This window comes from Etheostoma cragini, chromosome 14 (assembly GCF_013103735.1).
Source record: "Etheostoma cragini isolate CJK2018 chromosome 14, CSU_Ecrag_1.0, whole genome shotgun sequence".
NCBI lineage: Eukaryota > Metazoa > Chordata > Actinopteri > Perciformes > Percidae > Etheostoma > Etheostoma cragini.
The window spans coordinates 5,038,162-5,052,295 of NC_048420.1; the positions used below are offsets into that span (position 1 = coordinate 5,038,162).

General features: G+C 39.0%; 1 protein-coding gene across 1 annotated transcript in view; it reads left to right on the forward strand.

Moving 5' to 3' along the window:
- The first annotated feature begins 3,015 nt into the window (after nucleotides 1–3,015).
- phf14 (PHD finger protein 14) overlaps nucleotides 3,016–14,134 on the forward strand; it is a 102,839-nt gene continuing 91,720 nt past the window's right edge. Inside the window, exons 1-5 of the mRNA XM_034892756.1 lie at nucleotides 3,016–3,121; nucleotides 5,864–5,974; nucleotides 6,135–6,845; nucleotides 6,909–7,000; nucleotides 8,949–9,081. Of these exons, the coding sequence (XP_034748647.1) occupies nucleotide 3,121; nucleotides 5,864–5,974; nucleotides 6,135–6,845; nucleotides 6,909–7,000; nucleotides 8,949–9,081 (1,048 nt within the window). The 5' untranslated portion in view covers nucleotides 3,016–3,120. The remainder of the gene's footprint in view (nucleotides 3,122–5,863; nucleotides 5,975–6,134; nucleotides 6,846–6,908; nucleotides 7,001–8,948; nucleotides 9,082–14,134) is intronic.

Genomic DNA, 14,134 nt, shown 5'->3' on the forward strand with positions numbered 1-14,134 from the left:
ATTCAACTGTTGTGCAGACTTTAACAATCCAAGGCGCTCGGTAGGACTTGTGCGTAGTTAAAATCCTTTTATTTTACATGGCAGTGCACTAACATTATCACACTGACCAATGTCATTTCCGACCCGCTCCCTCCAACACTCTCTGGCTGCATCCCAGGCTCTATGTTGATCAAATCAGAGCAGCAGAGAAAACGATGAATATGCTGATAGTGATGATGACAACGATGGCTACTGTGATATCCCCGTGTTTTGATGCAAGCTGATAAAAAAAAACAGCCTCTTTCCAGCACAATGCAGGGCCATTTGTCATCACGTAAAGACAGTTGTAATCATCCCTTTGGCTTGCCTACACCATCAGTCTTCCCTTTACCATGTATCAGGATCAGTCCAAGCTCGTTTATTTTAATCGTCTCTTATTTGCTAAACTGGCAAAGTCAGTCGAGGACAATAGAAACAACGCTCATTTTAATATAACTTTTTCCTTTAAAAGGAGGGTTCCTATTCCGGCATGAATCCAAAAGAAAGTCTGAATACAGTAACTGCATGATTTTTCAAATCATCTTTAAATCTTGGTGGCAAGGTGGAATTGGTTGGAATTGGGGGTTCAATCCCTGGCCCTGCAGTCCCATGTCAAAGGGTCCTTGGGCAAGACACTGAACCCTGAGTTAGCCCCGATGCTGCGTCATCGGAGTGTGAATGTGTGTGAGTGTCTATCTGATGAGCAGGTGGCACCTTGTTCGGCAGCCTCGGCCACATTGTATGAATGTGTTTGAATGGTTCCTGTACTATGTAAAAACGCTTTGAGTAGTTGTTATTAAGACTAGAAAAGTGCTGTATAAATACAGCCCATTTACATCTTTTTCTTTTAAGAAGATTTGCAGCAAATTACAAACTAGATTGAAAGGGGAAATGAATTCGTGGCACATTCAGCACTCAAGAACATCTAATCTGAACCAAGTTAGGCAATTCTGACCCAGACTTTTAAACAGAATGACAAAGGTCTGTTAATTTCTAATAAAATCATCTACAAATGTATCATCTAAATGTGTGTTTGAAACACAGTCTTTGTGAAAGCGACCAACACCTTTTTATTTTGTTGTGTGTACTGTTATTATGTATTCTTTGTTGTCTTTCTGTTGTTAGTAGTGCTTTTAAACTTTATTCTTTCCCTCAATTTCTGTTGTATGCCATGTTTTTTTAGAAATAAAAGTGGCCTGGCTATGTCTGAAAAGGAGAGTCCCAATTAGGGGCAATTCTAGGATCAGACCTTTAGGATGGCGCAGCCCCTAATGACATTGTTACACGATTACACAACGATTAAAAAATAAATAAAAAACGTTTTTATTATTATCATTTTTCGGGGGAATGAGATAAAGTTTAGGTTGGCTTGAGCCCCCCCTAAAAAAAGGTCTAGCATTGCCAATGGTCCTAGTAATAACAACAGCAATCATATTAATACATCTGTTTGTATAGCACTAGAATACAGCCATACAGATGTTGATGATTGAATCTCTAGAGGAAGTCTTTTCCAGAGTTTGGGAGCTCTGACAGCCAAAAGCCAGAATCCCCTCTGGTCAAAGAATTGGATCTGGGAACAGCTAGAAGTAACTGGTTAGATGACCATGTACGATCTAATGTTAAAAGACCTAATTCACACGCTGGGTCAAATCCAAGTTCTGCTTTAGAAGTGAGTAATATAATTGAAAATCAATTTGACAAAGTAAAAGAAAGCCAGTGCAATTATACTCAGTGGTGTAACATTCTTGCACTGTAGCTATGTTACTTTTGTTACTTATTGAATTGCTCTGTTCTTAATCTTATTCTTACCTTTAATCTAACTGTGAGCAGCTGCAACTGAACATATTCCCTGAGGGGATTAATTAAGTGCCCTGATTCCAACTCCCTTTTGTTAATGCACATTAATTTAATAGCCTGGGAGCCGAAGTTTGAACCAGTTGTAGCCGGAAGTTGCTTATGACTAATGCAGGAACCGTGGCTGTAATGAATTCAAGAAATCAATAGATATCCTAAACATTGGTAAAAAGTGTATACATCTATTGTATATACACACTTTTTAATTTTTAATGTACAGTATATCTATTGATATACTGTACATTCTACTGTATGATATATATATATATATATATATATATATATATATATATATATATATATATATATATACACAAAAAAGTAATTGAGGGATGTCTTTCTAAATGCTTATGCTGATCAAACAGGGGCAATTGTAACACGCTCAATTTCTGACACCTACTCTGCACATGCTTAGTATGATTCTCTCTCTGCCTGTGGAAAAGTAGTGGAATTAAAAAAAGTTTTCAACAAAAAAAGGATTTTGATGTATGACAGTTTCTTTTTAGATGACAGGTGTTGCTAGCTAGCATACAAGTATTTATCGTGGCTCAATGTAAACAGAAAGAGTGATTATTATATAGCCTATGAGTAGTCTACAATCTATTTTCAACTCCATTCAAATAATAAAAAACCTAGTTGACATAGAAATCCAAATAGACTTTTGCTTTAAATGCATGCCCGACAAAAGAATGTGAACCATATACACTAAATTATTAGATACTACAACAGTAGCCTAATCTGAGTACTTTAAGGTGTGGTTTTATTTAAGATACAGTGGGTTAATGTGACTTGTGGGGACAATTGCAGCACTCTGACTTTTTGCATTAAATGTAAGATTTTAGTCTTGTCCTTGTTAGAGTAAATATAGGCTATCAATTGTATCATCAATTAGTGCACATATGTTTCTTATATCAAACGATGACTGGTGTGTTTCAAGTAGTCTGTGAGTCAGTTATAAAGGAAACTGTAAAAATGTTTCCAATTGCCCATCTCTCCTACATACTGGTCCAAATGTAGAACGGAATATATGAATATATGTATTACATAATAAATCATATGCTTTTTATTAATTTACCGATCTTTTGGACTAATTTATCTGTAATGTCACCATTCTGTTTCCTCCTTATATGTCCCCATGGCAACAACATCCATTCGTCTATATACGTCACAGCTGTGTTTTCTATTGTCCACATACCATGCTGCTAAAAGGAGACCTACCTTGTTCCTTGTAGTAAATACGAACTACAAAGTGAGTGCTGCTTTCCCCTCTAAGTTTCAGCACGATTTAGTTCCGTTGGATTTGCCAGTGCACCGATTTAACAACATTATTTGCTGTCTCGGATTGCTAACGTTAATGATCAGCTAGCCGGCTAAGCTAGCCCAGCTAACGTTATGTGTTGTGAGTGGCACTTGGTGTTGCTAATGCGAATGTTAATTTGTTGGAAGTGCGGTTTGGGACTTTACTTGGTCTGCTATTGTCAGTCTAACCGTATTCTTACACGTTAATCCTATTCTCATACTTGTATCTGTGTGACGCGGATTTAAAGATTTGCATAGCAGTGCAGTAAAACGTGATTGACTAGCTAACGTTACAGCTAACGTTAGTGCTAGCCACATTTAGCTGCTTTGCTTGGTATGCCAATAGATATCCCAGCGACACAACTGCAGTTAATCTGATAGTGAGTTTGTTGGACGAAATTAATGTACACAACGAAACGTGTTAGGTTAAAGAATATATTTGACTACCTATTGGCCGAAAGAACAAGACTTTGCTTTAGCATTTTCGTTGCTTTTTGGTAACGTTAGCGGAGCTCTTTGTTTGCTAACACTTTGCTAATAGCTATAGCAGTGTGCACGTGAGGGGCGTTTGGGAATTTCATATTTGTCCCAATTTCAGCATCAGAGTGACCTATTATTAAAACTGATAGGCTAAATCCGAATACACGTGGCTTTCGCGTTCTGTTGTAGCAGCTTACTTTATCACAGAGATCTGTGTAAAGGTTTGCAAAATGTAAACAAACATCAGTCGTGGGCCCTTTCTATAAAAAATATGGGCAGCCATGAACCAGAACCCCCTCAAATCCAAAACAAGGACTTATTTCAAGATCCTACTTCTTGAACAGGCAGAAAAACTGTACATGTTTTTGTTCTTGAAGAAAATCATATAGGTAATGTCAACATATAAACTAAGTATAGTGCTCCTATATATTACTATATAATCGTGTGCTCTTCAGTTTACAATCTTTTTTTTGTTGTTGCACCTCACCCAATCATTTTACTGTAATGCTATCCTAAAGACTAAGACAATATCAAAATGGGGCTAATGCTTCAGTGCCAGTACGCAGTTTATATAAGATCCTGTCCCTTTCCCATGAAGGCAGCATGGAGCTGCACCACACATTAAAACACAAGTTTTAATATTGCAGACCACTGTTTCTTACAAGTAGTTGGCTCTACCACCCCCCTTGACAAGCAATCTTTTAGTGGCATACATTCTTAGTGGTATGACACTCACTATTCACTTTTAATATGCCGCCGGTGTTCCACTGGCATATGGCATTAAGAAACAATACATTATATGTTACTTATGTTTCACTGATTCTTACTGAAATGCCACTTTTAAATGGCAGTTCACTTTTGTTCAACTGACAGATACTGTTCTTCACCGACATATACTGATGATGTGTAACTGTGATTTTAGTGTCATTTTCTGATTGTTTGTGCCATGCAACTTTGACAGGCTAATCGTATTTTCTCCTCCAAGTTTCGGATGCTGGTAGAGTTTGTTGATTGTAGAGATCAAAAAATATGATCACAATGATTTTTTCCAAATTGATCAATATCGATATTTATCACAACATATAATTTGGTAATGCAGCCAGTTTTAAGAGTATCCTGATAATGATTGAAGCCTGAAGAAACCAGAGGGTTCAATAGTTAAACTTTAGAATATAGTTTATTAACATAAAAAAATAGAACGTAATTCAACAGTTAACTGTGCAACCATGCTTAATCTGCCTTAACAAAACAGTACAGGGTGGCTGTGGCACAGTGGAAGAGCGGTCGCCTGCTAATTGGAAGGTTGCACCCCATCCTCGGCAAGAGTGTTCAAATGTGTGTGAATGGGTGAATTGAGAATGGTTCCTGTACTATGCAGAAGTGCTTTGAGTAGTCATTAAGACTAAGACTACTTAGTATTGTAAAGCTGTGATTACTATCACAATCCTTTTGGCAGGACAGCAAACATCTAAAAAAAAAAAAAGTGTATCACAAAAGCCCTGCCCTGGCACATTTAAGTACTAAACTGTAACATAACATATTAAATATGTACTGGTTTGGCATCCCTTAAATGTTTTAGAGGTAGAAATCAGAGTAAAAGTGCAAAATGTAAACATTGTAATTGTAAACCAGTCATTATGCTATATATTTTGTAACCCCATTATAGGTTTTTGGCCAGAAAGACTAGTCTCTCTCTCTCTCTCTCTCTCTCTCTATATATATATATATATTAGAATTAAAATTCTCCTTAGAATTAAAACACAAAGAAAGAGGAAGGTAAGGGGCAACGTGTAGTTAAATGTTTTGAGAGGTGCGCCATAGTCAATGATTTAGAGTGCGCCATAGGTTCTGCGTCTCCACCTACCTATGTACGTACCCACGGCGTTGATTAAACGCAAAAGCAGATATCTTTCTTTAGTGCAATATACAAGTGTGTTGATATGCAGAGCCGCTAAAAACTCTAAATCAGAGTCTCAGACCAGATATTTGTCTTGACTACTTCATAAAGTGACTGCTTAGAGACGAAAATCACTTTTGACAACAAGTTTTACATGGTAGTGTGAAACACGATTTCTCTAATAACCTTTTGTATTTTTGTACTGCTTTTCACTGCACTCATGAATCCACGCGTTGTCCTGCCATATGCACATCACAGCTTACCCACACTTAAACGATTCCTTGTGTTTTGTTCTCTGCTGCTCTCCTTCTTTAGTGGACCGCAGTCTGAAGCGCCGGCAGGTAAAGCCCCTTGCTGCCTCTCTTTTAGATGCCTTGGATTATGACAGCTCAGATGACAGTGACTTTGAAGTGGGAGATGCCTCAGGTGAGCACAGTCGGACTAGCCTTATGTAACAGAAACAGAAAACAGACAGAAACACTGAAGAATTAAATTGATGGTGGAATAAAAAAGGAAAGGGAAGAAGATGAAACAAATAAAAATAGAAATACGGAGGGTCAATTGTGTTGTTATTGTTTTGTGATAGGATCAGATGGCACCGGGAACGGCAGTGACGAGGAAGGGTCCAAAGCGAGCGCTGCAGGATCAGAGAGCGACTCGGACAACGGCGGTTCTGCAGACGACTGCATAGGTGAAGAGGAGGCTAAAGACCTGGCTGCCGAGGAACACTTAACGGAAGATGAAGAGAAGACCAAACAGCAGCCTTCCTCAGACAGCTCCACCAAAGACAGCCTCGCCGCCACCCCACCCAAAGGCCGACGCAAGAGCAAGAAGGCGCCCGAGGCTGAGCCTGAGCCTGAGCCTGAGCCTGAGCCTGAGCCTGAGCCTGACCCTGACCCTGACCCTGACCCTGAGGCCGAGGCTGAGCCTGAGCCTGCTGCAGGCGCCGCCACTGAATCCAACTCAACGCCAGGCGCTGGCAGCACTAGCACGGAAGAGTCTCAGGCCGAGCCGAAGAAATGGAATTTTCGCAGGAACCGCCCCTTGCTGGACTTTACGACTATGGAAGAGCTGAACGAAATGGACGACTACGACAGCGAGGATGATAACGACTGGAGACCCACAGCGGGAAAGAAGAAAGGAAAAGCTGCTGCTCAAAAAGGAGGAGTGGAGGAAGAGGAGGGCGGCAGTGGCAGCGCTAGTGATGACGACGATGATGATAACGACGATGAGGAAGACGACGACGATGATGACGATGATGGTGATGATGACGACGACGACAATGCCAAGGAGGATGGTGATGACAACAACAGCACCAACAACAACAATAACAACAATAGCAGCAGTGACAGTGACAAAGAAGTGAAGAAGCCCAAGAAGAAGGCAAAGAGCACCAACGCTTTTGATGAAGAGCTGACTAATGACAGCATGTCCCAGGGAAAGGGCAACGAGGTGAGCGCAGTGGTGGAAGAAATATTCAGATATGTAAAAATACTATGTTGCAAGTAAAAGTACTGCATTGAAAACGTTACTTATGTAAAAGTATGTAAGTATCATTCGGGAAATGTACTTACATTTACATACTTACACTTATATACTTGGGAAGGATTACAAGTAAAAGTACTCAATGCAGAAAACTTTTTTTAGAAACTGGAAACGATCCAAACAGTTCTGCCAGTCAACCAAGTGATTGATCGGCCAATCCTTTCAGCTGGACTTGTAGGCCGTTATATTGTTTAATTTATAATAAAACATCATATTTTATAAACTACGTGTGTTAAGTGTGCAGAAATAAAGTAAAGTAACTAGTAAAGTAACTAGTAACTAAAGCTGTCAGATGAATGTAGTGGAGTAAAAAGTACAGTAATTCGCTCTGAAATGTAGCGGAGTAGAAGTACATAGTGGCATGAAACGTGAAGTACAAGTACCTCAATTTGTACTTAAGTACAGCACTTGAGTAAATGTACTTACATTTCACCACTGGATGAGTGACAACTGAAAACCTTTTTTATTGCTTTAACATTCAAATCTGCTCTCTTTTGGTATTCTGTACCCACAATTGTTTTTGGTTCCATGACATCACCCCACCTGTGCATTGACCAATCAGAAGGCCTTTAGCTGTCTGTCCACTGCACACATTTTTCGCATACTGTAATCAAGTTATTTTCTTTAACAACTTGTTTTTTTAGTACATCATTGGCTGTTTTATCAAGTTATCATTCAGAGTATAGGCTGAAACACAATACAAAAGAGCACTCACTCTGATAGTTTACAGTGTAGATAGCAAACTGGGGCTCTTCGAAATGAAAAATAAGAGATTGAGAATCACTTGGCTACACATTAAGTATTGCAATGATATCATACAGTTAAGGTTAGGTTAATTAAAGACGTTATTGCATTACTTACTTTGGCCTTCACAACACAACTGTCGTTAATGACTTGGTACTATGTCTCCCTCACTCATTCACATAGCTACCATCTGGTTATAAGCCTCCAAACCTTTGTAGGATTTAAGGTCTACAGCTGTGTATGGACTCGGCGAGAAACCCATGTGGTTGACTCTATATATATATATATATATATATATATATATATATATATATATATATATATATATATATATATATATATATATATATATATATATATATATATATGCGCGCAACTGAAGCTGAATCCTGTCGTGAAATGACGTTTGATTGTGAGGCTGCGGAAGCACCAATAGTGAATAGAACAACGTTAATTCTACAGTGTAAGAAAGACAGTGAAAATCACAGAGGAGACATCACTCACATTTTCCACATTATAGTTGAAAAGTGTTAGTGGTTAAATTATAGTTGGCAAAAGTTGGTATTGAATGATCAGATTCTTATTCTTGTTTACTTATTCTCTGATTATGATAGTGCCTGATTTATGTCATAAATGTGTGAGCAAGCAGCTTTTTTTTATTACATGACATATTTTCCAATGAAGATTATTTATTTGTTATCTTTATTTGGACAAACTTCTTGTGGGCCCTACTTTTTACTAATAGTCAGACGGCTCAGTGCGCGAACTGCTACACTATTGAGCTCCTGACTGTCAATTTAAATGCACGTTATACTAGTTATGTAACCCACTGCCGATGAATGAGGTATTAGCCCTGCACATTGGCTGCATTGTATGGCAATCCATGATACCAAACAACAATATGAGTCACAAATTCACCATATAATTCAGTTAGAGGTTTAGATGGTATCAGAGTAATTCCAGGAGAATTCCTGCCTTTGTTGTAATCGGCATTGTCCATGAGCATTGTACATGGGATTTACTAGCTGTCAGTTATCGGATCTGTGGTCAGATCAAAGCGAGGAGACGCTGATAAGTGGCTTTACAGTTTCTCTGTCTCCGCAACCCTCAGGATGCCTTGCTGGACCGATCCCAAACCTGGAGCACTCAGCACATCCTCATCTGCTGTGTCTGTCTGGGAGACAACAGCGAGGATGCAGATGAGATCATCCAGTGTGACAACTGTGGGGTGACCGTGCACGAAGGTAAGCCGCAATGTTAAGGCTCATTTATGCTTCTGCAATGGTCTGGCAATGCAAGTTTTGCATTGCCAGACCTTCCTAAACTCTACACAGCGGTGTGGAAAAGAGTCTGGCTAGTCCACACAGCATTCCGTGATGTGAGAAAACCTGCTCTGGTCTGGTCGTCTTGGGTGGCGCTAAGTGCCAAGTGGAGCCACGCCAAATAGTCCCAGGAAGGAAGTTGTTTTGGTGTAACATGTGAACAGTACGTTCAAAAGTTGTTTTAGTTGTGCAACAGAGAACTCAGATTGGACAGATAGTCTTTCTAGCTGTCTGGATTTACCCCGCAGAGATCTGAGGAGCAGTTAACCATAGTCCTCAGAAATTCTCCGGAGGTTAGAATTAAAACACAAAGAAAGAGGAAGGTAAGGGGCAACGTGTAGTTAAATGTTTTGAGAGGTGCACCATAGTCAATGATTTAGAGTGCGCCATAGGTTCTGTGTCTCCACCTACCTATGTACGTACCCACGGCGTTGATTAAACGCAAAAGCAGATATCTTTCTTTAGTGCAATATACAAGTGTGTTGATATGCAGAGCCGCTAAAAACTCTAAATCTGAGTCTCAGACCAGGTATTTGTCTTGACTACTTCATAAAGTGACCGCTTAGAGACAAGTTCAATGACTCTGTGAGTTATCTCATTTGGATTGGTGCTGTCCCAGACATCCGTAGTTAAGGCTGACCATGCAAGGTGGATCAGTGGGACACCAGTCATTTTCCATTCATTTATTTCCCGTTGTTGGACTAATTTGAAAGCACCAGACAAATGAAGACAGGCTAAGAAGAGCTGCTCTTTTTAATTTTGACAGAAAACGTTTATCACATCATTTAGTGCGTCCAGATATATGCACAGCATGTGCCATTGAACAAAAAGTTTAGTGGTTTTTAATTTGAACTAGAATATTAATTAGAAACGCTGAAACGATTAATCGATTTGTCCCTTAAAATAAATTGATGTAATATAAGTTAATTAAGTCTTTTATCAGACAAAATTGCCATATGTTTACTTAACACAGCCTCTCAAATGTGATGTGCTGCTTTTCCTCATTTTGTAAATTGGAACATTTTTAGGTTTCGGTTCAGGGACATGCAGAGGATGTTAGAGCAGCATGGGCCTGTTTTCATTAAGAAGATAATTTTTCAATCATCAAAGCCTTGACCAAGCATGTTTTAGATCTCTGGGCCACTGCTCTGTAGCAAGTCAAGATGTGTTTTCTTTATCTCAGAACCTGTTGTTCTTGACACATTACAAACCTAGAGGAATAACTTGTTGAACATCCAATTCAGACACAAAGCCCAACAAAGGGGACCTGCTCACTATGAGATACATCCATGGTTTTATCTTTGAGGATCAGTATACAGTATTTTGGCCTCCTCCTTCAATTTCCCTATCTTTCTTTTTGTGAATGTGGCCAGGGATTTAATGAGATCATTTTTTTGTTCTGTTTTAAAGAAGAGCAAAATCTGACGCCACTTCTTATCCATTTTCTTCTCTTTGACATGATCTAAATGCAGCTTGTTAGGTGGGCCTCTGAGTCTGCATGCTCTTGCGTCTTTTTCGAGCCATTTCCCCTCCAGTGGTTCACCTCAGACACTCTCCAAAATGAATATCTATGAGCACACCCTACAGCAATCCAGTTGAATGTGGTGTGATGAGGCCGTTTTTTGAGGTTCAGTGGATGGGACACAAGAACTCCACCGTATTCCACTCATTCCCACATTACAAGCATAAGGAATCCCTGCTAACGATAACCAGTTTACCATAGCAGTATACCGTATTAAACAAATATTATTATTATTATTATTATTATTATTATTAGGTCAGTTACAATGATCTTTCAAAGAATTAAAGTGGGTCACATAATCAGACACCATGTTCACACATGTAATCAGACATACTTATGGCTGCAGCTATTGATTATTTTAGTAGTTGAGTATTCTACAATTGTTCCATTGATTAAACGAGTAATCTGAGCACATACTTTTGTTTTATTAAAGACCCCTGCCTTGCTATTTTCTCTCTCTTCTTGCATTTTGGAATCCAGGTCTTAAATGTATCTTGGTATGGTTGGTTGATAATTTCGTCCTCTGAGACATGTTTAATCTCCCTGAAAAGTCACAGATGGGACTAAGTGGTGTGCTGTAGAGGCCACTTCCTATCTTCCTTTCCAACCTATGAATGGTCCGGGGCAGTGAAATATAGAACTTAGTTCCAGCAGTTCCTGTGTAATTGGATGTTATATCAATAGTGCTAATGGAGGTTTAATTTATGACATATCTAATCCTTAAATTCTACATCAAATTACATCATCTCCCCGTTTTTTTTGTTCTCATTCCATGTCTAGTGGTTAACGGCAAGATCCAAAAAAAAAAATGATGTCCATTTTCAATAATACTGCATGTTAATTTAAATGTCACCAGTCATGTCAACATGAAGGAATATATCCAAGAATCGTCCCAGCAGTTTAGTAGATTGGTTTGTGTACCTTGGAGCTGTGTTGTCAGGGTAAATAGCTCCTGGTAGAGTCCATAGACTGTAAATAAAGATGGAAGACACCATTGGTGACTTTAGACCCTTTTTAAAATGTCATCACAGCCCCCCCTATAATACATTTTTGTGCTTCAATTAAGAGTTTCTGGACCTGTCTGTTAGTGACAGATGACAAACAGGTTCATAGGGTTTGACAGAGGTTTAATATCCTGTGTGTCTGTTGCCGATGCTAGGCACCTGTAACCCCTTTGGCTGAGTCTCTATCTAATCTGTCAGAGGGAGCGCAGGAGAGCAGGTTGTGAAGTCTAATGTTGGAAGCCCCAGAGAAGAAGTTGGTAATTTAATGACGCTGATTAGAACACAGATTGAAACCTAAGCAACTAAAATTGCTGAATGTTAGAACAGTGCATCAACTTTGCCAGGTTTAGTTCCATCATATTGTTAATAGTGTCAAAAAAACGTTAGCTGACATAGTTGTTCAGTTGCAAGCTCAGAGATTATTGACCATTGAAATTACAGATTTAACGCTGGGGAGCGTTTTCACTTCAAGCCAAAATATTCAAGATATGGGCGCTTCCATCTTGTTTCCTGGAGCCAGAGTCTGCGAAGTAGTGATTGGGGGGTGGAGCCGCAGTATCAAAGTCCTGCCCATACATCTGCTGGAAAATTGTGAGTCAATTCTAGCTGTCATTCATGACGTTTTTATAGCATCAAATAACAAAAAAAAAGTAACTTTAAGAAAAGCAACCACTTGAAAAAACATTAGTGTAATCAGAACTAACTAAACAAACAGAAACCATCTTTGTGAATTTATTTGACATGCACTTTGATACAGTTTGGCCCATCTCTTATTAGTTAACATGGAGGGTACGAGTTTATGACCTATATTGCGGTCAGCCACCAGGGGTGTGTCCAGATGTATTGGTTTAGTTTATACAGTCGATGCATCAAACCCTGGTAGTCACCCAAGAAAAAGAGCAATTCAGGAAGAATATGTTGCATGTGTTAAAATAGAAACGAGAGAACAAGATGACATAAATTTAGGAGGATTCTGTTTATTCATTATCACTGTAACCAACACATTATGTATTAGTGATACAGTGTAACGGATGACTTACCGATGAATGCAGATGGTGGTTTGGGCTCTGTTTTCAAATCAAATCTCTCTTTATTTGTAAAAATTAGGTTTGGCGTACCTCAAGGATACATTTTGGGCTCTATTTTATTTTTTTGCAATGTATTCTCCCAGTGGACTATAGAAATGTATTCACTGCAATGGCATATTCTGTTGACTAAATAATAAATGGATCAACAGGAAAATAATTGATAAAATAATCTTGCCCTGAATTAAAGAATCTGTATATTGACAGCTTTATTTAAGTAATTGCGGGCTGGATGAAAGGGATAGTCCTGATGCTGGAGATAATATCATGTACTCATGACATGTTGACTCATTTTAGAGATCACAGAGTACCTTGTTCAAGGTTAAGACATGGTCAAACAGACTGTAAGGCAGAGATGAGAGATGAGCTGTCAGTTTCTGGAGCTCACACAAGTCAGTCTTGCTGCTTGACTTCACCGTTTCTTTGTTCTCTTGCTGCACCACTGTCCGGAAACCATTACTCCCCCTCAGACGAGAAGAGAGGCTGACATGAAAGGTGTTGCACAAAAGACCTGGCTTAGAGATCAAAAGCAGGAACAAGCACACAAAGTCCACAAAGCTAGCATCTACACAGAGCACATAGAGGAGTCCTGTTCTTATGAGCCTGCCTTTTGATTATGAGACTCTTGCCAGTCATACAGACAGACATCATTACCATACCAGAAGTTCTCCCTTTACTTTAATTTTCCTTTGACTGTAAATGCCAAAGATTGCCCTTTTTGTCACGTATGTTAAGATTCTGGTCTGTGGAGCCAGGCCCCTTATTTTGTCATCAGGACATTGGCGGAGATTGGTGTGACGCATCTGAACTCTGGACGTTTAAAGAGGAACCCAGAGAGAAACTACAGTCTCAGCTCAACGTTCCCCCCCTTTTAACAGTTTTGTCCTCTTATTTTGTCATCAAAGCGCAACAGATTTTCAATTTCCAATGATAGGTTACTGTAATGTCAATGATACATCTCCATCCAGCTGTCATCCTTTTCTCATCCAGTGATGTGAAAGTTATGTAGAATTTTATACTCCATCGGGAGGGAAATGTACTGTAAATATAATTTTCTAATTGCACTTGACTCTTAAATGCTGGCACCATATTTGTTCACATTTAAGACTTAGACTTCTCTTTATTGATCCTTTTGGGATGACTCCCGCAAGGCAATTGAATTTCTAGCAGCTTACAAGACATTTGAATAGAGAGTAAGGGGGTATAAAAAATACAGTATAGAAAAACAGTATAAAAATCACAATAAACGTTTAGCTATAAAAAGACCTTTAGCATAGATAAAACAGTTAAGAGCAGTTAGTGTCCAGGTACAGTCGTGTGAAAAAGTGTTTGCCCCCTTCCTCATATCCTGTTCTTTTTGTGTT